This window comes from Eschrichtius robustus, chromosome 5 (genome assembly GCF_028021215.1).
Source record: "Eschrichtius robustus isolate mEscRob2 chromosome 5, mEscRob2.pri, whole genome shotgun sequence".
Classification (NCBI taxonomy): domain Eukaryota; kingdom Metazoa; phylum Chordata; class Mammalia; order Artiodactyla; family Eschrichtiidae; genus Eschrichtius; species Eschrichtius robustus.
In genome coordinates, this window is record NC_090828.1 from 145,148,381 (window position 1) to 145,176,167 (window position 27,787).

General features: G+C 37.2%; 1 protein-coding gene across 2 annotated transcripts in view; it reads right to left on the bottom strand.

The window, feature by feature from the left end:
• Positions 1-27,787, bottom strand: part of PTPN4 (protein tyrosine phosphatase non-receptor type 4) — a 182,224-nt gene that overhangs the window by 101,160 nt on the left and 53,277 nt on the right. For both annotated transcript variants that reach the window (XM_068545383.1, XM_068545384.1), the window contains exon 3: positions 3,765-3,872. In XM_068545383.1, coding sequence (XP_068401484.1) covers positions 3,765-3,872 — 108 coding nt within the window. The remainder of the gene's footprint in view (positions 1-3,764; positions 3,873-27,787) is intronic.

Sequence of the window (27,787 nt, forward strand, 5' to 3'; positions counted from 1 at the left end):
CTGGTACAATCTTAACGCAGATCAAAAGCACTTGATGATCTACTGCACTACTCATATCTCATCTGTGACCCATCTTCTCTTCCTGCTCTATATTCCAGCCATAGGTATTAAAAAATTCTTTTTCAGTTCCTCAAATACAACAATCCTCTCTCTTCACTCTGGAAATTTGCATATGCTGCTGATTCTCTCTGAAATACTTCTCTGCACCCCAGATCCCTTTGTCATTCCCTCCCAAAATGGAACCGGGTTTAAAGAGAACAAAAACAAAGATCTATCATTTGGCAGGCTACAGAAGAGGTTTATACAAAAGGTAGGTAATAAGAGCCTGAATTAAGGTATTACAGTAGAAACAGATGAAAGGAACATGAGAGAAATACCATATGAGAACATGAGAGAAATAAAAGCAAGCATTTTAGCAATCATGTTGTACTAAAACATGGTTTGCTGAAATAACAGTCATTCTCTATGTGACTTCTATATTTCTTCAAACTAGATGAAATAATTCAAGAACACTGAGTTATATAAAATTAATCTTCAAACAGTAGACCAAGCTATTCTCTATGAATCATTTCTTACCTAATTAACAGTCTATTGGGTTAGAGCAGTGGTTTTCAAAATGTGGTGCCTCGAACTGCTAGCAGCATTAGCATTAGAGGAGAATTTGTGTGAAATGAGAATTACTGGAGCTCCACCCCAAACTTTCTGTATCAGAAACTCTAGGCCTAGGGCCCAGAAATCTGTACGGTAAGAAGCCTTCAGGTGATTCTGATGTAAGTTCAAGTTTGAAAGTCACAAGGTTACGGGATACGGAAACAGCAGTAAACCAGTAAATATCATAACCACAACAAAACTATCAGAAGGATGAAACTGCAGAAAGAACAAGTCAACAGTAATCGATAATCTACTCTTTGTCCCACTGAAGGGCACTGTAATTTACTCTGGGGGCAAAAAAAAAAAAGAAAGTAAATATATTACTCATGATGCACACGAGTAACATAATCTCGAGGCGCTGATGAATACCACGCTGATAAAAGCCACTGAGGTACAGCCACCTTGAAGTGCATATAAAATTAAAGAAATTATGGGTAACGAATTACAACCATGTTACTCATTATTTTGCCCACTCACTCAATACACATTTACTGAATACAACTATTATACAAGACATTATGCTAAGAGCTAAAGCTGTGATAAGTAGGTTTTAAATGAAAGCAGAAGAAATTTCAAAAAGTCAAAGCTTTTCTTTTAAGTAATTTTGTTTGTTGCACTGGAATTCATTGCCAAGGAAGATTCTAAAGCAAAGGGTAGTCAACTATGATTCTGTGTTTGTTACATATAAGACTACAATCAAATGCTAGGTGCTTTTTTAGTTTATCAATTATAAATCCACTTAAATTAATTTCAGTATCTACACGCCTAAGACAATACTGATTCTGAACCTCAAAAACGAATATATAGTACCTATACATATAAAATATCTGTGCAACATATACATTTACACACTATATATATATACATGTATATATAACATATATGAGCTTTCAGATGAAGACACTCTTAACTAGTACGAATTGACAGGGGTTAATTCTTTGGGGATATTACCAAGTCCCTTTTGGTCACTGCTGGTAATTTTATGGCATGAGTACCTCCTCTCCTCAATATGCTCATTTTTATAAGTCCTGTGCATCTGCATCATTCTCTCTTGGGAAGGGAAAATAAAGGCTTTGGAGTCAAATAAATATGACTTCAAATCCTTTTGCAGCTACTTAATTATCTGTGTAATTAAATGAGTTTTGTAAGCCTCAGTTTTTCATCTTTAAGAGAATTTTAATGACAGTTTCATAAGATTATTGTGAGAATTTGGTTTACTAACAAGTCCGCAATAGATATTTCATAAATGTTACACCCTTACTCCTTCTCTTTTTTAAAATGGCACCTCTTTTCCTCAGTCGGTTAATTATCCTCAAAGTCTTGACATATTTCACACTGACAACCAGAAATGGGACAGTAATTACATTTGTGCTCTAAAGGCCCCTCCTTAGACACCTTTTGGCATTTCACAGATTCTTCTGAATATTTAAATACTGAAGTTGTAGCGCTGTGTACAGAAAAGACCTGCAGGGGGAGTTAGGGGACCCAAGTCTAGTTACATTAATACCAGCAAAGTAGCTTGGGCTTTACCTCCTTGGATTGGGATAATTTCACATGAAAAATAAGTGTGGTAAGACAAAATAATCTCTAAGGTTTCTTTTGCGTCTTTAAAACTGTATGATTCTAATCTGGGGGGAAGAATTATTCTGGATCATCAGCAATTGGTCCCTGGGACCTGGGAATATATAATATCTTATTTCAGAAGGGATGCTCAAGATAGAAAAGTAAGACAAAGTAAGAAAAAGGAGACAGCCAAAAGATCAACCCAGCTCAGAATACTGATACCTCTGCTCCCACATTCATCCTGCTGTAATTGTTTTAGAGTAGAAATGTCTTCTTGTGTACAAATTTATGAGACAGAGTTTTTACTTCTTGTAACATATGTGGTCTCAATTATTAGTCCTTCTGGAACACTTTCTTAGTGACTATGGTGATAAGTAACTGGTCTCTTTCTTCTTTGTTGTCTGTCACTTCTCCAAACCGTCTAAAGACAGGCTTCTATCTAAACGGTCTGACCTATGAGTGTCAGCAAGATAATCTAAGAATTATCTATTTTTTTAAACCTCAATATTGCACATAGTAGCAGACAACTTTCACGTATTTGCCTGGCTAACAATTTATCTTTCTGTGAAAGGTAGCACTACTGACATTTCTACTGACTTCTATCAATATTCTCGCGTTCATTTATTAAGAAATAACACTATTCCTCTAGGTCTTGGAGCAGCTCAAGTCATCTGATGAAGTATGAGGAAAGTTTGTTTTTATTTCAGTTCAGTACAAAAGGATTTATTTCCACTGAGACTAGCTGGACCTTGCTTTATTTTATCCACCTCATCTTCACAGTTTTTCATACAAACTCAGTTAAGTAATGCCAAGAAAAAGTAATATTTAACATTTCATATTTACTTCCCACTAACCATTCTTTCAGAGACCTAGGATGTAACCATGAGAGAAAACGAGAGCAAGAGATAGAGAGAAGCCCTACTTTCCTGCCAATCGTTACTCGTATTTTCCACATAAGACCTTACAAACTGATTTCTAAGGCACTGATTCAGAGAACCATTTCTTCAGCTTCCCAATTTTTCTCAACTATACAAAACGTTTCCTTCAAAACAGTCATTCTCCTGTACTAGGCAAAAGGATATCATATTCATTTGTGAAAAACCCTCACTGTATAACCATATAAATTTACAAAGAATTCACAATTTTAAGATGAAAAACTAATTTCATCTTAATGCAGGCTAATTTATGTAAGACTCAAGATACATTAAGTATTTAATTCAATATTGTAATGTTAACATTTTAACCTTTATGCCCAATTTTCTCTCCAAGAAGTACGAATTAGATTTGCTTCTCAGCTGTCTGAGACATGTAGAGAAAGAAACTGGCACTCAATCTACAGACTGACTTATGATTAGAAAAACCTTAAGGAAATAACCCAACAGATTAAAACATCAAGAAATTGAGGTTCAAAGGCAAAAGAATTACCTGTAATCATTCAAATTAAAATTTTTAAAAAACTCAAACAGTGAACAGTGATTATAAATCAGAAAGGACTTATTATGAAGAGAGAAAAATTGCAATGGCAATGAAAGACAGCAGCTTACACTTACTGGGTTATCTGTGCAATCGTCAGCCAGCTGTAAACCAAAATAGTCACGCTCAGTCAAATCAAGGTGCCTGAAGACCATCTCCAACAGAACCTGCCCCTGATCATGTTTCTGGAAGAAAAGTAACAGGAAATCAAACTGACAGGCTACATCCTTTCAGATTTTGAAACTCTTGGACTCTCCTCTTTTATTAAGTTGGCAACTGGTTCCATGCCAACAACTTGGTCGAGCAATAAAGACTCCACATGTTACATCGTACTTAGAAAAGTCTGACTTTGGGCAAACTGGTTCAAGGAGTACATAATAAAGATGAAGATATAAGGGAAACCTTTGAAAATGTCTTCTGCTTTTAGGCTACTCTCGTGGCATTTTTGTAATTTTATATTGTTAGCACATTAACTCATGTATGTATCCATATCATGTGTCTTACTCTTACCTTTAAATTATGGCTGGAAAGTGACATATTTGACTAAGTACAATTTAAAATTTGTGTGTATAAGATAGATAATGCCACGAAAAGGGAAATAAAACAGTGAAAATTATCTGCAGCAAACTGATAACATTCTAATTATCAACAAATACAGAGAACTTTAGGAAAAGATCTCTTTTCAATCTCACACCAATTTTATCATGTGGGCATCATGCTGTGGCTTCCCTAAGTCCCGTAGCTACCAAGCTGTGGCACAAAGGGCGTGGTTGGAACTTTCCTAAATCACTGAAAACATGGAGAAACTGCTAACATGTTCAGCAATAAAAGAAGTCACAGTGGGAAACCATAATGACACACCATGAACACACAAGAATCCAAAAAGTAAAACCCAGTGAGTAAGATAAAAAATACCTAATGCTGAATCTGCTTTATAAAAAATAAATTAATTAAATTAAATTTAAAAAAACCAACAACCTAACACTGCTAACACTGTGGACAGGTATCATCTGCTGGGAAAGCACTCTGGAAACATTAGCGAGAGCAGTAACAATACTGGCTACTTCTGTCATCCTGACCTGAGTGAAAAATAAGATCCAACTTTGGGAGAAGCAGCTATACACCCCAATACATTCAGTGCAGTGTTATTTATATGAGACAAATACTAGGAAAACACATTAGTGAACAGTGGTGTATTTTTCCACCAATTTTGCCTCTCAATAGCTATGTGGTGTATTTTTCCACCAATTTTGCCTCTCAATAGCTATGACAGTTTGGTAGCTTCCAGCTACAAGTTAGAATCAAAACTCAGAGCTGAAACGATAAGGACATAAGTATTTCTTTTCATACAGTAGAAAGCAGAGAGATACAACAGACTCCGGAGTTGGCTAGTTCAGTAGATGAACGGCATAATCAAGTACCAGGTTTCTTTCAACTAATCCACATTCCTGCTGTCAGCTGCATTCATAGGCTGTTAGTGAGATGGTCAGAGCTATTTCAAAATTCATACCTGCAGATGACAATGTTCAAAAGAACGACCTTCCTTGTAAAGGGCTTCCCTTCACGTCTCAGTGTGTCAAACAGCTATTTCCAAAACTCATCAATGGCAGGAAGTATGTGCCTCAAACAATGCTTCACAATGGTGTTCCCCATTTGAACAACCTGTGAACATTTTTTGCACTGATGCAACTCACCTCCCCCACCCGTCTCCCATTCTCATTAAATTGGCCCAGGATGGAGATGGAGCATTAGTCTTTTTAAAAAGCTGCTAAGGTGAGCCTAAGGTACTCTTCTAGAGACAAGATGGAGCAGATGCATTTCTCCCTATACCTCCAGCCGAGTGAAACCAATGAACAACAACAACAACAAAATGCAGAAAAAAATTTTTAAACTCTGAAAGATAAAAGTAGCAGCCTGGCTAGGGAACTCCTTGGGTTTTCTTTCCATTTCTTTTTATTGAGGTAAAATTCACAAAATGTAAAATTAACCATTTAAAAGTGTGCAATCCTTCTGCATTTAGTGCATTCACAATACTGTGCAACCATCATTTCTACCTAGTCCCAGAACATTTTCATCACACCAAAAGAATACTGTACTACATCCATTGAACAGCATCTCCTGCCCCAGGCCCTGGCAACCACTCATCTGCTTTCTGTCTCTATGGATTTACTTATTGTGAATATTTCATATAAATGGAATTGAACAACATGTGACCTTTTCTGTCTGGCTCCTTTCACTCAGCATTAATGTTTTCAAGGTTCCATGCTGTACCATGTATCCACATCTAATCCCTTTATATGGCTAAATAATATTCCATTATATGAATATATCACGACTTGTTTATCAGTTGATGGACATCTGGGTTGCTTCCACCCTTTGGGTACTGTTGTTTCTGAGGCAGGAGATAGATGGGCCCCAGGCTGTGCAGCTGGAGTCTGTCCCCTGTGGACAGATACTCCAAGACAAAGATAATAGCGGGAGCAGAGAAGAGCTGAGTCCTGCCCAGATCAGAGATAAAGAGACCCCATTCCTCATTCTCGAGGTCAAAGAGGCCTTCCTGACGACACACACGCAGAACGGCTCCTCGGTGGTCAAAGGGGAGGGGACGCCACCCATAGGAGGTGATGTCAACCTACCCACAGGCCTCTTTGCTAGAATCCACCTTGGCTAAGAGATGCGTGCACACGCAGGGGAGGACCCTGAGATAAACCAAATACGGACTCAAGGGCCAGGCAAAGCAAGATGACTGGCCAGAGGAAACCCAGAAGAAATGCCCCATAAAAGTGATTCAAACTACCACAAGGGCACAGCTCTTTCTCTGAGCCCACCTGTGTGTCTATCCACATGTACCCTTTTTCCCTCTAATAAACACTTTACTTGTTTCACTACTTTCTGTCTCTTTGTGGAAATTCATTTCTACAAAGCCGACAGGCCAGGGTCTTGTCGCTGGCCATTGGCCTAGTGGCTAGGATTCAGTGCTCTCACTGCCACGGCCTGACTTCAATCTCTGGCTGGAGAACCAAAATCCTGCTTCAAGCTACTGCAGGCTGGGGCCACCCGAGATACTTCCACCTTTTGGTAAAGGCGTACAAGTTATCTGTTTGGGTATGTGCTCTCAGGTCTTCTGGGTATACACACAGAAGTGGAATCAATGGATCATATGCAAATTCTGTTTAACTTTTTGAGGAACCAGCAAACTCTTTTCCATAGCAGCTGTACCATTTTATGTTCCCACCAGCAATGCATGAGGGTTCCAATTGCTCCATATCCTTGCCAACATTTATTACTTTCTATTCTTTTGATTAAAGCCGTCCCACTGGGTATGAAGTGGTACTTCACTGTGGTTTTGATTTGCATTTCTGTAATGACTAATGATGCTGAGCATTTTTTTCATGTGCTTGTTGGCCATTTGTATATCTTTGGAGAAATGTCTAATAAAGTCTTTTGCCCATTTTTTAAAGTGGGTCGATAATCTTTCCGTTGTTGTGCGTTAAGAGTTCTTTTTATATTCTAGATGCTAGACCCTTATCAGATATATGATTTGCAAATCTTTTATCCCTTTTCATAGGTGTTTTTTCACTTTCTTGTTCACATACTTGTATACACGGAAGTTTTAAATTTTTCTGAAGCCCAACTTATTCACGTTTTTCTTTTGATGCTTGTGCTTTCAGTGTCATATCTAAGAATTCATTGCTAAATCCAAGGTCATAAAGAATTATCCATATATTTTCTTCAAAAAGTTTTATACTTTTACATGTTACATGTAGTTCCTTCAGCCTGTTTGAGTTTATCTTTGTATATGGTAGGTATATAACCTAGGTAGGAATGCAATTTCATTCTTTTGCATGTGCATATCCAATTGTCCAAGCACCACTGGTTGAAGAAACTATTCTTTCCCCACTGAATGTTCCTGGTAACTTTGTTGAAAATCTGTTGACCATACATGTAGGGGTTTATTTCTAGACTCTCTCTCAATCAAGTTTTCTTTTTACCTCGCACATACCATAGACTTGGTACTGGAGAATCCTACAACCCAGAAATACCAATAGGCCCGATGGAAAGAGACCAAAAAAGCCTGCTTTCTCAAGCAAATGACCAGGAAAAGAGTCTCTAAGCAGGACAGAAACCTTACTAACAATGCTGACTCCAATCCTGCCAAACCCAGTGGAAAAAAACTGAGCCCGTCTCCAGCAGCGCCATGGAAACCAAGCAGGGGCCTGGGGTTCCATGTGCCTCCTGGTACTGCTGGCAGCAAGGGGGAAGCCTGCTCTTCTACTCTCTGCCAGCCAACAGCACGCTGCAATACACAGTCTCTCCCAGGGGTGGTATCAGCAGAAGCTGAGTGTGCAGTCGGAACCTCAGCCTAGCGCTAACAGGCAGTGCTCAGACTGCCCCATGGGGGCGGTGACAGAAGCTGAGAGGGAAGCCTAGATTTCCACTCCCACCACCACCCAGTGGCAGCAGGTGGCATCTGCCAAACAGAAATAAACAGGAGGATTTGGGAGAGGAGGTAGCTAGAAAAAGGGACAGTTAAACCTTGAAGTAAAATCCAAATAAGGAACCACAAGTGAAACTGACCAAAATTAAAAGAGCAAAGGTTTAAAACTCAATTACAGTGTGGAATACGTGCAAAACTTTCAGTAAGGTCTCTGGATAAAACACACACACACACACACACACACACACACACACACACACACACACACACACGAAGTAGACCAAAAGAGTAATGCAAAGGTTCTGGAAACCAGATTGTCATTAGAACCACAACCCACAAAGGCAGGCCAGGACCTGGATACTACACCAGAGTGACTCCCTGCTACAGAGAAGATTCAGTATAATCCAGAGTCTCATGATACATTGCCCCAAATGTCCAGGATACTACCTAAAATCACTAATCATAACCTGGAAAATCTCAACTAGAATGAGAAAAAACAATCAACAGACACCAACACTGACATGACTCAGATGTTGGAATTAACATAACAAGTGTTTTGAAGCAGCCATCATATAAATGTTTCAATGAGCCATTATAAAGGTTGTTTAAAAAATAGAATATTTTGCAAAAAACTGAAGATATAAAAGAACCAAATGGAAATTATATAACTAAAAAATATAGTAATGAAATGAAAACTGACTGGATGTGCTCAATAGAAGAACGAAGATGAGAAAGAAGAGAATCAATGAATTTCAAAACAAATCGATAGAAATTACGCAATCTAAACAACAGAGAAGTTAGACTAAAAAAAAAAAAAAAATGACCAGAGCCTCAGAGACCTGTGGGACAACAAAAAAAGGCATAACAGTCATGGCACTGGAGTCCCTAAGAGGGAAGAGAAAGAGCTTCAGGATGACAAAATACTTGAGGAAACATTCACTGAGATTTTCACAAATTTAGCAGAAAGCAAAAACACAGATTCAAGAATCCAAGTGAACCTCAATCAAAATGAATCCAAACAAATCCACCCAAGATACATCATAATCAAACTACTGAAAACAAAAGAAAGAGGAAAAAATCTTGAAAGCAACTAGAAAAAAGAATTTACCTATAGGGAATGACAATTCAATTAGAATAGATTTCTCATCTGCAACCATAAGACCAGAAGGAAATGGTACAACATTTTCTAGGTGCTAAAAGAGAAGAACTATCAACCCAGAATTCGCTGTTAACAGAAAATATTGCATAGCAATGAAGGGTAAATAATGACATTCTCAGAAAAAAAGAAAAGTTAAGGGAATTTATCACCAATAGACTACCACTAAAAGAATGCCTAGAAGAAGTTCTCCAACCAGAAAGGAAATAATAACATGAAGAAACTTGGAAAAATAGAAAAGAAGGAAGAGAAATGAAATGGGAGAAACTGAGGAAAATATAAAAGCCTATCCTCTTCAGTACTAAATTAAATTATGTTTGATGGTTAAAGCAAAAAACTGAACTTTATCTGATATGCTGCCAAATGTGTGTACAGAAAAAAACTGAGACAATTATAAAGGTGGGAAGGTAAAAGTACCTAAAGGTAGATAAGTTTTCTATACGTCATTCAAGGTAAAATGTTGTTACCAATATTCTATGATAATTTATATATGTAAAATGTAATAACAAGAGCAACCACCAAAAAAAACACCCCAAAATCAAACAAAAAAAAAACCTACCCAAAGAGTTACTCAAAAACACTAAAATAAATAAAAATGAAATCCAGCAAATGTTCACATAATCTATTAGAAAGGCAGGAAAAAGGAAACAAATGAAAAACATAACAAACAGAAAGCAAGTAATAAAATGGCAAACTTAAACTCTAACATAATAATAATTACAGGAAAGTATAATACATGGTCTAAATACATGAATTAAAAGGCAGAGTTTTTTTTTACTGAAGTATAGTTGATTTACAATGTTACGTTAATTTCTGATGCACAGCAAAGTGATTCAGTTATACATATACATACATTCTTTTTTTAATATTCTTTTCTGTTATGGTTTATCATAGGATGTTGAATAGTTCTCTGTGCTATAGAGTAGGACCTTGTCGTTTATTGTAAAAGGCTGAGATTGACAGAGTAGGGAAAAAACCATGATCCAACTATATACTATCTAAAAGAAATTTACCTCAAATATATTAATATATACATGAGTTTTGAAAGTAAAGGGATATAGAAAAAGATACACCATGTAAACATTAATTTTAAAAAGTAGCCTTGAGAGCAAGTAACTTTACCAAGGGAAAAAGGAACATTACAAAATGTTCTCACACTAAAGAACATAGCTGGAAAATTAATGAAACAAAAATTAATAGAATGGGAAGAAAAGTAGAAAATACAAAAGGCATAACTAGAGATGTCAACAATTAAGCAATTTCTAGTATTATTAAACAGAAAATCAGCAAGAATATAGAAGAACTCAATGATACATTAGCAGGATCTAACTGACATTTATAGGACACTCTACTCAACAACAGAACACCCATTCTTTTCAAGTGTCCATGGAACATCCATAAGGCAGATCATATCCGGGGTCATAAAACAAACGTTACTAAATTGAAAACTGAAATCATACAGAGCATGGTCTATAACCATAATTAAACCAAAATAGAAAACAGTAACAGAAAGATAGGAAGGAAAATTTAGAAACTAAACACCTGGGGAAAAAAAAGAACCCATTTCTAAATAACCTATGGGATAAAGAGGACTCGGGGGGGAAAAGGAAAGGTCTCAAATCAATAGCCTAAACTCCCTCCTAATGAAAACCAGAAAAACAGCAAAATAAACAGAAGGAAGGGAGCAATATAGGTAAGAGCAAAAATCTACGGAAATCTGGTTCTTTGGAAAATCAATAAAGTTGACAAACTTCTAGCAAGAGTAATGAAAAGAGAGGAGACACAAATGACCAGCTACAGAGCTATAACTGAGGATTTCACTACACACTCCAAAAACATTTACAAGGTGAGTAAATAGTAGAAACAAATCTACACAGATAAACCTGACAACATGGATGAAATAAACTAATTCCTCAAAAAGCAAAAACATACTAAAATTCACCTAATATGAAACAGATACTTAGGAAATACTTTAAAAAACCTCCCCCAAAATGAAATCTCCTGGACCTGATGTTTTCACTGGAAAATTCTAGGAAACATTTAAACAAGAATTAAGAACAAATCTACCTAATGTACTCAATCAATTCACTCTATGAAACCAGTATAACCCTGATATCAAAGCTGGACAAAGAAAGTATAAAAAAAAAACTACAAATATCCTTCATAGGACCATAGACGTAAAATTCCTTAATAAAATATTAGCAGATGGAATTGAGCAGTATCTCAAAAGGATGATACAGAATGACTAAATGGAATTTCCAGAGGTGCAAGGCTGGTTCAGTGCTCAAGAGTCAATCGCGTAGTGATGCCCAGAAAGTAGTGCCATGGACCTGCTCCCCAGCAAAACAACTATTGCTGGTGAAAATAATTTAAAAACCCAAGAATTTAAAGTCTTGGGGAACTGTCCTAAGGGTACGAAACAGTATTTATCCAAGACAGTCTACTAAATCTTGGTAAAAATAGTGAGAGTCCGTGGCACTTGAGCCATTATCCACTTCCTCTCTCTTCCGCCCAGACCAACACTATGTAATCTCTGCTCCAGAAAAGTGTGGCCAAGAAATTGGGAATCCCTCTACCCTCACATCCCAGTCAAGGGTTATGGCTTCTCTGCAGGAGGGGGAAGTTGCCAGCATTTCTCACGCATCCCAATTCTTTGTTACAAATTTTAAATCACAGGATGGTGTGGCCAAGAAATTGGAGGCCTCCCTCATAGGGCAAAGACTATACCTCAATCACAGAAAGTAAAACAAATACTGAAGCCATGACGCAGATGAGACTGCCCAGGGTCAGAAGAAAGAGCAAGAGAGCAGCTAACAGAGAACCCTGACATGTACCAAAATCCCTAGTAGGTAGAACACTTACTGCCAAAGAAGGCAATCAACAAATATTTGGTTAGCTGAATGAGTGAATGGTAAAACGGTCTACAGAAAAAAAATTTTTAAGTATATTGGTTTTTAAGTCCCTCTGCAAGCATTCCTGGTCCTTCAGTTTTTCTTACTTCACAAGAGGTCCAGTTAGAGAACAAGGCATTTGAGGGAATCTCTAAAACACACGAGTACATCTGCAGAGAAACAAACTTACTGGAAATAGTTCCTCTAAAGATGAAGAGGCTGTCCCTAACAGAACTTATCTAGGTTTATCATCAGAACTGTAAGTCAATAACAACTGCCAGGCAAAACCGAGATTCTTGCTGCAGGCCGAGCACAGGACAGCTGCGTTAGAGATAAGTTTGCAGGAAACGCCAAGCAGCCGCCCTACAGACCAGACCTGCGGCAGGGTAAGTCCTCCTGAGGGTAGAATGGTGAAATGCAAATAGCAAACGGTCAGGCCAAGTCCTTATTTGGCCAGTGAGTATGTAGTCTTGGGTGAATTTTGTTTCTACTTGGCCAGCTTTACCTTGCGGGATAGACTAGGTCAGGAGTTACAGAACTATCCTGTGCAGTGCTTAGGGCTCAGTGAGTGTACTCGGGGTTAGGGGCTGGTGTGTTGAGGGAGAAGAGTCCAAGAAAGGCAAATTTGAGCTTCCTGATTCAACCACAGTAACTGTAACTGACCCATTACACCCACCACACTTACATAGACGTGTGTGCGTGCGTGCGTGTGTGTCATCACGGGGGAAGAAAGGATTCCATATTTTTTTTAATTGAAGTATAATTGACATATAACGTTATATTAGTTTCAGGTACATTGACATAGTGATACGAAGGATTCCTTTTTTTAAAATGTCTGCAACAACTAGATTAGATGATCTCTGAGGTCCCTTGTGGCTCTAAGATTCCTTATTTCTAAAGATGCTCTCTTGAAGATGAAAACAACAAGTATTTTCACATAAGAAAAAAATCCAATTATGTAATAGGTTAGTCAGGTCAGAAAGTTTAAAAGGCTGTAGGAGTTACTTCCATAATGTTCAGGCCAAAGGCATATAGTGACTTCTAACAGTGAACTTCTTCAGACTCCTATTAGAGTATAGACTTTGATCACCTCCTTGAATGAGAATACACCATCAGAATATGTGACTATGAAATAAAAACTTTGTGTGCAAATAGTACATAAATATGACTTCTATTTCTGGTAGTAAAGGAGATTATAAACTCTAGAAAAATCCATAGAAATGCAGCTAAATTACTAGGTAAAAACTTTCAGAAAATTTTTTGTTTTAATCTGTTACTGAGCTAGTATGCATGTATGTGTTTGTTTGTTTGTTTATTTATTTAGGCTGCACTGAGTCTTAAGTTGCAGCACGCAGGATTTTAGTTGTGGCATGCGGACTTCTTAGTCTAGGTCCCCGACCAGGGATGGAACCCGGGCCCCCTGCATTGGGAGTGCGGAGTCTTACCCACTGCACCACCAGGGCAGCCCCGAGCTAGTATTTTTTAAAAAGGTAGAAACAAAGATCCAAAACAAAGTGAAATCAGGAAGCCTAGCTATTCAGAAATGTTAAAGTCAGTTTCTAGCCCTTAAATTTTCTAGCTTCTACTTTGACCACAGGATACACAGGAATCAGAAGTGATACCAGGGACTCTTCAAGATGGAAATATAACAAGAGACACACAAACTTTATATTGGCTATACTTACAGAGTAAAAGTGAACAACAAAAAAGTCATGCCATGCAGAATAGCATAGGAAAACAAAGCAAGAAATAAAAAAGTAAAAATAAAACTTGCCTATCTGGTCAGAATTCAGCTACAATGTGGCCTGAGAACCCCAAGTTAAACAATAAACTTAAACGTGGCCCTGGGATGATAGTGCCCCCAGGTGACTGGCAAAAGCAAATAAAAGTCTTCTCTGGAGGAAATCAATTTTCAACCAGGACTCAAACAGATTGGTAGAGAGCATATTTTAAAAATGACCCAGTTATATGCTGTCTCCAAGAAACTCCAAATATAAAAATATAGGTAGGTTGAAAGTAAATGATAGAAAAGATATACCATGTAAACATTAACCAAAAGAGAGGAGTGCCTATACTGATATTAGATAAAGTGAGCCTCAGAGGAAAAAAATGCTAGAGACAAAGAGGACATTATATGATGACAAAAGGGCCAGTCCACCAATAAGACACAGCAACCTTAAATGTGTACGTACCAAAACAATCTTGAAAAAGAAGGACAAATGTTGGAGAACTCACAATTCCCAGTTTTAAAACAATGAAACTACAGAAATCAAAACAAAACGGTACTCACTCACATAAGGATAGATATTGGAATAGAAGAGAGTATTGTGAATTGGTTTGTGACAAGGGTATCAAGAATTTAAATGGGAATGAACTGTCTTTTCAAACAATGGTGTAGGGAAAACTGGATATCTACATGCAAAATAATGAAATTGGACCCCTATAAAAAAAACATAAAAAATAAAAAATGAACTCCAAATGAACCACAGCCCTAAATTAATAGCTAGAACTAAAAAAGTCTTAGAGGAAAACAATCTTTGTGATCATGGACCAGGCAATGGTATTTTAGATATGATGCCAAAAGTACATGTGACAAAAGAAAAAAGGATACAGTATAATTCATCAAAGATTAAAACTTTTGTGTTTCAAAGGATACCATTAAGAAAGTGAAAAGACAACCTATGGAACAGGAGAAAAAATTTGCAAATTGTATACCTGATAAGTGACTTGAATCCAGAATATAAAAAGAATTCTTACAACTCAACAATAAAAGACAGATAATTACAAAATGAGCAAGGGGTTTGAATAGACATTCTTCCAAAAACAGCAAATATTGTATAGTTCTACTTATATGAGATATCTAGAACAGGCAAATTCATAGATTTTGGGGTCAGGGAAAATGGGAAGTAATTGCTTAATGGTTACAAAACTTCTGTTGGGAGTGATGAAAAAGTTTTGGAATAGACAGTGGTAATGACTGAACAACAGTGTGAATGTAATTAATGCCACTTAACTATACACTTAAAAATGGTTAAAGTGGTAATAAATTTTATGTTTTGTATGTATATTACAATATTTAAAAATATTGTAAATACCAAAAAATATACCCCATAACCCACTGAATTATACACTTAAAAAGAATGAACTGTATATTTTAAATGTGAATTATATCTCAATAAAGATGTTAAAAAATACATAGTACAAAAAGCTGAAAGGCCCTATAAGGAAAAACTGATAAATCTTCCTTCATAGGAGACTTTAGCAAAGGGAAACCAGATTATTGATGAACTACAGAGTGAGGTTAAGAGCTAGAAACCTAAATAATCAATAATTATATGGGAAAAAACACACACACAGAATGAAGTGGTGATAGTGGACATTCTTGTCTTGTTTCCAGTTTCAGGGGTAAATTTTCAGTATTTCATTTCTAGGTATGATGTCTGCCTTAGGATATTTGTAAACACCCTTCATAAGTTAACAGAAATTCTTCTCTATTTCTAGTGCACTAAGTTTTGTTTTGTTTTGTTGTTTTTTGTTTGCTTTATACACTGAAGAAAATGATTATATGGTTTTTCTCCTTTATTTTACATCTCATTCTTTGAATAAACCTAACCTGGTATTAACACATTTATATGACAGTGTGTGTGTGCGTGTGTGCATTACAGATTTAATTCGCTAAAAATCTGTTTGGAAATTTTATAATTCTTGTTCATGACAGACTGGTCTATAATATTCCTTTTTTGTATAATGATATTATTAGCTGTTAACATGACAGTTATGCTGGTATCGTAAAATGAGTTATGAATCTTCTTATTCTCTGGAAGAGCCGTGAGAGTGATATTATTTTTCAAATGTTGGAAAAATTCATTAGTAGAAGGAAAGGTCACAATGAGATACTATAACACAAGCACCAGAATGGCTAAAAAAAAGTTAAATGCCAAGTGTTGGTGTGAATGTGTAATAAATGTAAATCTCATAAACTGCTGGTGAAAATGTACATACATATAACCACTTCGGAAAACTGTTTCATAACACTTGATCCAGATTTCCACTCTTAGATATCTGCCCAACACAAATATACACATGTACGAGAATTGTTTAGAGCTGCAGTATTCATAGCAGCCCTAAACTATGAACAAACCAAGGGTAAATTTGATAAATTTTCGTATACTAATGCAGTGATGTCTCACTATCCATTGCTAATACAGTAAACACACCAAAATGTTTTTTTTTCAATTATTAATATCTCTCATGCTTCGGTGGCTTGACTGAGCCCAGCTTTGGTTCTCACGTTTGATTGCAGTTAGATGGCAGCTATTAAAGTCCTGAAGTCTGACTGGACCTGACATACAAGACGGCCCACTTGCGTGGCTGAAAACTGATGCGGACGGCTGGCCGGACGATCAGCTACGGCTGTTAACCAGAGAGCCTGTGTACACGGCCTCTCCGTATAGGATGGACTTCTCACAGCACAACAGCTGGAGTCTGAGATGAACTGTTCCAGAGGGGGAGTCCTAAGAGACCCATCTAGAAGGTGGAAGGCTTCTTTTTCCTGGGAGTCCCAAAGACTAGGCAAGATTCAAGGGTGAGGGACACTGCACGGGTGTGAATAGCAGGAGGTGGGGTTCAGTGCGAGACTGTCTTCGGAGACTAGCCACCACAGATGGAGTACTATACGGCAATGAGGAAGAAAAGAGATGTTTATGTTTAACCAGAAATGAAGCTGTTAACATGATGGCCTATATATGTAACAATTCATATGGTTTATCCTAACAACGTTCAAAAGACAAACTCATCTGTGGTGACAGATGTCAGAGCAGTGACTACTTTAGGCAAAGAATGCATACTAATAAGGAGGAAGTACAGGGACCTTTCTAAGGTATTGGTGATACTCTACAACTGGAGCCAATGGTGGTTTCACGAAGTACTGCACTTTGCGATCCTTATCAATCTTACATTCATTCATTCATTCATTTATGGCCACGCTGTGTGGCATGTGGGATCTTAGTTCCCGACAAGGGATGGAACCCGCGCCCCCTGCAGTGGAAGTGCAGTCTTAACCACTGGACCGCCAGGGAAGTCCCAATCCTACATTTATTTAAGATTTGATTTCTATTGTATGTATACTATACTTCAAATAAAAAGTTATTTTTGCCCCTCACACACTACCAAAACCCTTAAAGAAATAACAGTTCATATTCATTCAAATTGGGAAAATTTTTTTGTTTAACCAAGGAAAACTAGCAATTAAATGGCCCAATGGGAACTCTCATGTACTGCTGATGCACACGAAACTTGAAATTTTACTCTTTGCATATTAGAAACCCCCTACTTCAAAATTAATACCTGAAACATTCTACTTTCCTATTTCGCCTTCTTCAAAAGCTGAACTCAAATCGATTTTTTCACAGGGAGATGACAGATTTGCACATCGATCTGTCTTAATTTAGCCATTCCCATTTATACAGTGTGATTATATGCAAATGCACAATGCAAACTATCAACTTAGGAAGCAAACATTTGTGTATGTGGGTGTTTTTAGGGATAAAACAAAATGTTTTAACTCTTTCAACTTTCAAAAGTAAAAACTCCTGGGACTTTGCTAGTGGTCCAGTGGCTAAGACTCCATACTCCCAATGCAGGGGGCCCGGGTTCACCCCTGGTCAGGGAACTAGATCCCACGTGCCGCAACTAAGAGTTCACATGCTGCAACTAAAGACCCGGAGCAGCCAAATAAATAAATAAATAAATAATTTCTTTTTAAAAAAACAGTGTTTAAAAAAAAAAGTTAAAACTCCTAACTGGTAGAAAATTACAGCTTAGAGAAGATTCTTTTAAAAATTAATGTATTCATCAAAAAATATTTATTAAACATTAACTTTAGGGTATAGTTTCTCAACCAACCTTGGCACTGTTGACATTTTTTTGTCAGATAATTCTTCATTGTGGGGGGTTGGGGGAGGACGAAAGTCCTGTCCATTTTAGGACATTTAGCAGTGTTCCTGGTTGCTACCCACTAGATGCCAGTAGCTCCCACCCAACTTTATAACAACCCAGAATGCTGTGACATTGCCAAATCAGTCCTATTTGAAAATCACTGTTAAAGAGGTACATTTACAGTCCTGGATTTGGACTCAAAACCTCTTACTAAAGACTACCCTTGAAAAACTACAGATTAGTTTCTCATTCCGTTTTAGAAAAATACTAAACAGAAAACCCTACTCTATGAGTGATGGCAAAAAGAAGTATAATATGGCTGGGATTTAACATGAATTTTGATTCTGTCCCATTTAGTATATGCAATGAACAAACAAGAAAATGTGCTCTATGAAGAATGGCTAATAATAGAATGTTAATGAGGCCACACAGTCTCCATCCCTCCCAACTGTTTCTCTGCAAGGCCAGACTACATGCATCAGTACCACCTTGTGTACGCATTTAAAATACAGATTCCTGAGCCCCAACAGACCTATGAAATTGAGGTGTGGAGCAGGCAATGTGAACTTCCAGTAAGTCTTCCTTAAGAACTCACCATTAAATTCTTTTTTTTTTTTTTTAAGGAGCAAGACACTTTTTTTTTTTTTTAATTTTACTATTTTTATTTATTTATTTTTGGCTGCATTGGGTCTTCTTTGCTGTGTGCGGGCTTTCTCTAGTCGCGGCGAGCCGGGGCTACTCTTCGTTGTGGTGCGTGGCTTCTCTTGTTGCGGAGCATGGGCTCTAGGCATGCGGGCTTCAGTAGTTATGGCTCACGGGCTCTAGAGCGCAGGCTCAGTAGTTGTGGCACACGGACTTAGTTGCTCCGTGGCATGTGGGATCTTCCCGGACCAGGGCTCGACCCGTGTCCCCTGCATTGGCAGGCGGATTCTTAACCACTGCGCCACCAGGGAAGCCCTCACCATTAAAGTCTTATAAAATATAAAAATGTAAGAAAAACAGCACCAGAGGCTACTTATCTCCAATCTTTCATGACCACAGTTTTAATACATTTTAAATTTGTGTCACTGATCACAAGGAGAAGCAACAGAAGACTGTTCAACTGATAGCAGATGGTGTGAAAAATAAAACACCAGTGTGAACAGTCAAAGACCAGGATTCTAGCCTTAGTTCTACCACTTACTTGGCATGTAGTTACGAGCAACGCACAAAATCCCTGGGTTTGAATTCTCTATCTGTATAAAAGAAATAATTGCTGTACCACATTGTAAAAAAAAGGACCAAAAACAGATGTGAAAGCTCTGAGGGAATAATACAGCACCTATATGAAAGATTAGTTATCACTTGACAGATATTAATACAAAGCTACAATTGAGAGCCATATTCCAGTAAAATTATCCAATGCAATATTAAGTAGGATACATGAAAAAAACCTGTTTCTGCAGGAACATATCCTAAATATTATTCAAAACTATTAAAAATAAAAGCATATTCACAGGGCATCTAGGTTAAGAAAGTTGAAAGATGGAGAACATACTAAGTTCTCAGAGAATTTCTACAGATGAGAAGCTGACAGGATAGTCAGGTGTCACCGTACAGAAACAACTAAGTGAGTAGGAAGGATCCTGTACAACTGCCAAAGAAAAACTTACTTTGGTATAATGTAGTAAAAAAAGACTTATCTTCAGCTCCTGGTGTATACCAGTATGACACAAGCACACTAGAGGCTGCTTTTCCCAGTGATTACAACTAAGACTCCAGATGAAATTACAAAAAGCAGTTATATGAGAAATCCAAGCAGTAAATTATAGCAGGTGGTATAGAGAGAAAACAGAAATCACAGATTGAAGTATGGTGAACTTCCTATGTTTTCTTTCCTTTAACTTTCTGTACCTCTGCTTTGACTCCAAGATGGGCTGCACTAGAGAATGGCACAGTGAGCACAGGCAGCGAGAGAGACAGGGAAACACAATTTTCTGGTAAGAGGACCAGAAAAGGAGCCCTATCAACTTAGGGGGGGCGGGGTGCCTGTCCACCAGCCTTCCCCAGGGACAACCCCAGTCCCAGAAAAGCCCAGCCCTGGTGATGAGACTGTGGGAACTGAAACCCTAAGAGGACACCCACCTCTTTGCAGAGGAGAACCAGAAAAAAGGTACCTGGTCTGTGGAAGAGCAGGGAGTAGTCTCTGTTTGGTTTTGGTTTTTTTCTTTCCTCTTCTCTCAGCATTGCACCCTAAGGCAGCCCCAATCCTGCACAGCAATACAGAAGGCTAAAACTCAGAGAACCTCGTCCTTCTGGCTAGAGTAACTGTGAAAAGTGGCCGCTGGGAGCCAGAGAGTGTGGAGGAAAAGCCTGCAAAGTACAGGAGAGTATAAACTGACACAAGTCCTGGGCTCATGCCAAAACTGTACATACGCAGAATACCCCCAAAGAAACACAGCAATGACTCTGAGAACTGGACTACAATGCAAGCTTCAAACTAACCGTCGAATACTGCTGGCAACGATCAGACCCAAGCAGCATGGCAGAGGCTTTGAAAACTGAATTGACATTGGAACCACTGCCCAGAAAACATGAGACAGAATTTGAGAACCAGGTTAGTCTCCCACTAAATAACAACAGCAACAACAAAATCAACATCATATGATGGATTTTAACAGGGCACAGAGTCTCACAACATAATATTCCAAAATGTCCAAGGTACAATAAAAATTACTTGATACACTAAGAACCAGGAAAAACCGAACAATTTTCAAGGGAGAAGACAGTCAACTGACAAGCACTTTGAGATGATTCAGATGTTGGAATTATCAGGCGAAGACTTTTAACACAGGTATTATAACCATCCTCCATAAGTAAGGAAGGCAAGCACTCTTAAAATGAAGGAATATACAGAAATTCTCAGCAAAACACAGAAACTATTAAAAAGAGTAAAATGGAAATTTTAGAACTGAAAAATACAGAATCTAAAATAAAAAACTCACCAAATGGGCTAAATAGCAGAAGGAAGATAATTGGTGAGTCAGTCAATTTGAAAGTAAATGAACAAAATATCTAACCTGAAATAAAGAGAGAGAAAGTTTATAAAAAATGAACAGAGACTCAGGACGTGTGGGACAAAATTAAAATTCACATTTTTGGAGTTCCTGAAGGAAAGGAGAAAGAAAATGGTACATAAGAAATAACTGAAAAGATAGTGACAGAAAAGTATCCAAATTTGGTGAAACAGATTTAAAGATTCAAAAAATCTCAGTTAAATAAAACCATGCCCAAACCTGTCAAAAGCAAGCTGCCAAAAACTAAAAATAAATTTTTAAAAATCTTAAAGGAGACTGCAAAAAAAAGTAACACATTTCACATAGGGAAACAATTATTTGAATGAATGCAGAGTTTGAATCAGAAACTGGAAGTCACAAAACAGCTGAACTACATATTTGAAGTACTGAAAGAAAAAGGCTACCAACCCAGAATTCTATATCCACTGAAAATATCCTTCAGGTATGAAAGCAGGCAACTCAAAGCATTCTCACATAAAGGAAAATTAAGAGAATTTATTGCCAGAAAACTTGCTCTCAAAGAAATGCTAAGGAAGTTCTTCACTGAATAGAAATGATACTGGAGGGAAATCTGGAACTTCAACCAAAATGAATGGTAAATACCTGGGTAAATACAATAAACTATTTTCTCCTGCTAAATTATTTAAAATATGCTTTAATATTGAAAGCAAAACTTATGTCTATGGAGTTTTCATTCTATATAAAAGTATTACATACGACAACTATAACCAAAAAGGAGGGGTGAGAACAGGGAACTATATAAATGAAAGTCCAGGTTTAGTTAAAGGAGTAAAAGATGAACTCTAAGTAGACTGTAAAAAATAAGTATATATATTATAATCCCTAGAGCAACCTCAAAAAAGCAACAAACAAAAGAAGCCAACAGATACATTAAGATGGAATACTAAACATATTCAAATAATCCAAAGGCAGGAAAGAAGGAACAAAGGAACAAAAAAAAGAGGGACAAATGGAAAGTTTAAAAATGGAAGGACTAAATTCAATGTTGCAATTCAATAATTTCTTTAAAAGAAATTGACTATCACAATATTGTACTTTTTAAAAAGACCCAACTATATGCTGTCTATAAGAAATCCACTTTAATATAAAAATGTACACAGATAGTAAAAACGATGAAAAGAGATATCGCATGCAAACACTACTCAAATGCAAGATGGACTGTACTATCAAAACAGATGTCAGAACGAGAAAATCACCAGAAATAAAGAGGGACACTACATAATGATAAAAGAGTCAAATAACCAAGAAAAAATAACAGTCATAAATGGGTAATACAACAAAAAAGGTTAAGTAATACAAATACATGAAGTGAACCTAATGTAATTATTCAAGGAAGAGTGTTGAAGTCTTTAACTATAATTGTATAATTGAACAATTGAAGAGAGAAATATACAAGTGTTCAATTACACATAGTTAAAGACTTCAACACTCTTCCTTGAGCAAAGTAGAGAAAATCAGTAAGGATGTAAAAGCACTATGAATCAACCTAAACTAATTGACACTTATAGAACTCTCCACACAAAAAGAGCAGAATATACTTTCAAGTGCACATGTAACATTCACCAAGGCATGCCATAAACCTTACCAAATTTAAAATAAACCTTATAAAAGCAAACATTATCAAATTCAAGAGAACTGAAGTCATACAAAGTATGTTCACTAGACATAAGGGAATTGAAATAGGAATTAATAAGAGAAAGATATCTGAAAAATCCTCAAATATCTGAAAACTAAATAACATACATGTAAATAATACATGGAACAAAGAGGAAGTCTCAAGGAAAATTAGAAAATATTTTGATCGGAATGAATATGAAGAAAACAACATATGACATTTTGTAGGATACAGCAAAATCAGTGCTTTAAGATGTTTATAACATGAAATGCCTAAAACAGAAAAAAAAAAAAGATCTCAAATCAATAATGTATGCTTCTGCCTTGAAAAATTAAGAGTAAACTAAACCAAAGCAAGAGAAGGAAGAATAGGAAAAGAAAATCAATGAAATTGAAAAGGGGTAAAGAATTGACCAAATTCAACAAAACCAAGAGCTAGTTTTTTGAAAAGATCAATAAAATTGATAACCTTTTAGCCAGAGTTGAAAAAAGAAAGACTCAAATTACCAAATATTCAATTTCAGAAATGAGCAGACATCAATACAGATCCTACAGATAATAAAGGAACACTGCAAACAACTTTATGTTCCTAAAGTTGACAACTTTGATGAAATGAGCCTATTTCTTAAAAGACACAAATCGAAGATCAATAAAGTTGGAGGACTGATGCTACCTGACTTCAAGACTTACTATAAAGCTACAGTAATCAAGACAGTGTGGTACTGGAGAAAGAATACACAGAACAGAGAGCCCAGAAATACACTCACATAAATATAGTCAAATGATCTTTAATCAAGGAGCAAAGGCAATACAATGGAGGAAAGATAGTCTTTTCAGCCAACAGTCCTGCCACAAATGGACATCCACATGTAAATATAATGAATCTAGACACATACCTTACACCTTTCATAAAAATTAACTCAAAATGGATCAGAGACCTAAATGTAGAAGGTAAAACTATAAATCTCCTAGAAGATAACATAGGAGAAAACCTAAATGACCTTGGATATGATGATGATTCTTTAGATGCAACACCAAAGGCATGATCCATGAGAGAAATAATCAATAAGCTAGACTTCATTAAAATTAAAAAACTTCTGCTCAGCATAAGACAATGGCAAGAGAATGAGCAGAAAAGCCAGACAGGGCAAAATAATTGCAAAAGACACATCTGATGAAGGACCATTATCCAAAATATACAAAGATCTCTTAAAACTCAACAATAAGGGGGGAGAAAAACGATTTAAAAATGGACCAAAGACCTTAACAGAGACCTCGCTAAAGAAAATATACAGATGGCAAATACACATAGAAAAAGATGCTCCACATCATATGTCATCAGGAAGATGCAAATTAAAACAATAAGATACCGCAACAGACCTACAAAAGTACCAAAATCCTTAACATTGATAACACCCAATGCTGATGAGGATGTGGAGCAACAGGAACTCTCATTCAGTGCCGGTGGGAATGCAAAATGGAACAGCCACTTCGGAAGACACTTTGGCATTTTCTTACAAAACTAAACATATTCTCACCATAAGATCCAGAATCACACTCCTTGGTACTTGCCCAAAGGAAACTGGAACTTATGTCTACACGAAAACCTGCACACAATGTTTATAGCAGATGTATTCATAGTTGCCACAACTTGGAAGCAACAAGATGCCCTTCAGTAGGTGAAGAGATAAACTGTGGTACAGCCAAACAATGGAATAATAAATCAACAGTAATAACCCAGCACTAAAGAGAAATGAGCTACCAAGCATGAAAAGACACGAAGAACACTTAAGTGCATATTACTAAGTGAAAGAAGCCTATCTGAAAAGGCTACATACTGTATAATTCCAAGTATATGACATTCTGGGAAATGCAAAACTATGAAGTGGGTAAAAAGCTCCGTGGTTGCAGGGGTTGTAGGAGGGGAAATAGGCCGAACAGGCAGAGCACAGAAGATTTTTTGGGCAGTGAAATTACTCTGTATGACACTTTAAATGGTGAATACATGTCATTTTACATACGCCTAAGCCCACAGAATGCACAATACCAAGAGTGAACCCTAATGTAAACTATGGACTTTTGGTTATGATGTGTAGGCTCATCATGTGTACCACTCTGGTGGGGACACTGAAAACGGAAGCGGCAACGCACGTGTGAGAGCAGGGGGCGTGTGGGAAATCCTTGTACCTTCTGCCCAATTTTGCTGTGAACCTAAAACTGCTCAAAAAAAAAACCAGTATTTCTTAAAAATGTTTAAGCTTACTGTAAATGTGATAACTGAACATGTGTTTACCTTTGCTCTTCCCTGAAAAGCTCATTATATTGAGGGGGGGAAAAAAAGGACAGACATTAAAAACATAAAAACCACAAAGACAAAGAGGAGAGAAGATATCAGTTAAAGAAATGTGAACACATTCTAGAAAAATGGAGAGCAGCAGGAAGAGACGGTGGAGCTAAACACCAAATACCAGAGAGAGAGAGGGAGCCGCAAGAAGAAAGTCAGACGCAGGCAAAGGCTCAGAAACTGAAGGCATGTGTATCAGAAAAGGTGACAAGAAAGCATGAGGCTAAAATCTGGAAGGAAAGTGGTAGAAAATTCATGTCGGGACGAGTTGTATCTCTCGTTTCCAATTCCATCCACTAGAGCTAAATGACTGTACACCTCCCCTGAGATATTCCAAGATAAACACAGGTGGTTGCAAACCTAGGGACACCAGGCACAGTGGAGGATAGGGAGGAGTGCCACAATGGGAACCAGTGGATTTTGTGAATAATCTACATGAACCTTCAAAACAAGATAATGGCAATGGGTGACTCTAGTTATACACCAAGTGTATAGAGCAACCACTCCAAAAAGGAGCACGTCAGAAGGTTCTTGGATTTCTCCAAAAAGGTGAATTTGAGAGAATATCTGACATGAAGACTATATCAAGAGAAGATTCAGGCAACTATTAAAGAGTTTGGGGTAATTAATAATATATATAGGAAACTAAGGGGCTAGAGAGAAAGAAAGAAAAAGAAAGGAAAAGGAAGGGAGGGAGGGAGGGAGAGAGGGAGGGAGGGAGGAAAGGGGAGTGAAAAGCACCAACTGTGAAAACCAAGAAGTTTCGCACAAAAGAAAAGAATAATGTGTTATGTGGCTCAGCTATGAACAGCATTTACATAGACATAACACTGTATACACTGAATACTAACATAAACACATTATAAAAGTCAATTATATTGATAAAATGAGAAGTAGGGGTTAGAGGTAAAAGAGAACTAAATTCTCATCTTTTTAAATGGGCAACCAACAGACAATGCCTAAAACTGAAAAATTAAGTAGTAGCAACACAGACATGGTATTTAGAGATAATATAGGCAAATACTAAAAGAATCTACTAAAAAGAATTAAGCTAGTTGTTTCTAGGGAAGTGCTATAAGGACAGGGGCAGACGACCGCTACTTTGTAATACACCCTGTAACACAGGGAGGACTACTTGACTCTTTAAATACATATACAATTGGAAAAGAAAAAAACTAAAACCTACAGAAAGAAAACTGACCAGATTTTTTTAAAAGGGGCAATGGATACTTCTAGAAGAACAAAATATAATCATAGTACTATGTGGCTTAGCAGTGAATTACCTTGCATAATCACAAAAAGGTAAACAATGAAGTCAATTAAGGAAGAAAGTTAAGTGATATCAAAAAAATATATAGTGAATCCAAAATTGTAAATTAACCTAGTGCTAAACCTAAGAACCTAGTAAATGTAATTAAGGGCCTATCTTCTCCAGATTTCCTTTACGTGGGAAAAAAGTTAAATAACTGCAAAAGAAACAGCAAAAACTATACACTCTGAAGTTTATTATAAACAAATCAAAGGAAGCATCAAAAGGAAATGTATGTACATTCAGAAAAATGTTTTTCATAACAGTATTACTAATTCCTCATATATCACAGCTGTTGCTTTTCTTTGTGGAAACTAAACAAACTGTTACATTAAAAATCATGTGTAGAATTCAAAAGGTGAATGAAAAAATTAGAGTCATAAAACCAGTTACTAGGAAAAATATTGAAGAGGAAGACATATTACTATACTGAATTCCCAAACAGGAGGAGAAGAGAGTTTCAAGATAAAGGTTTTTGAAAGTGATAAATTTTGCTGTATGTGTACATGCAATGCATGTGTATATATGCAAGTCCAGGGTTGTTTTATTTTAAACTTTTGGAAGCACAATTATTTCTAGTCTTTTTTATTAAAAATAATGTTAAATAAGGGCAAAGACTCAAATAAGGCTAAACAGATGCTACCTTTAATATAAAACCAAATTTCTAATATATAGATACTTAACTACCTAACTTGAGTTATGAATAACATTCTAAATGGGTACAAAGCCGAAAAGCAATTTCCTTTCTACAGTATTGTGCTCAGCAGAATCCAACCACAAGCACCAACATCAGCCTCTGGGCAGAGGGTCACACTGGGCTTCCTCTGGGGGATTCTTGGGTCCACAGGGCACTCAGAACAGAGAATCACCCAGGGGAGGGCCTATCACAGGTATCACAGGCAGTGGAGCATCAGAGAGTGAGCCGTGTAGCTTACTTATGTGACAAAAACTCTATCTCTGGGGACTTCCCTGGTGGCGCAGCGGTTAAGAATCCACCTGCCAATGCAGGGGACACAGGTTTGAGCCCTGGTCCAGGAAGATACCACATGCCACAGAGCAACTAAGCCCATGCACCACAACTACTGAGCCCAAGTGCTGCAACTACTGAAGCCTGCGTGCCTAGAGTCCATGCTCCACAACAAGAGAAGCCACCACAATAAGAAGCCCATGCACTGCAACAAAGAGCAGCCCCCTCTCGCCACAACTAGAGAAAGCCTGCGCGCAGCAACGAAGACCCAACGCAGCCCAAAATAAATAAAATTTTAAAAAAACAAAAAAAAAACCTTTATCTCTTTCTGTGGTCACCAACACCACTCCAATGAATACTGAAAGCC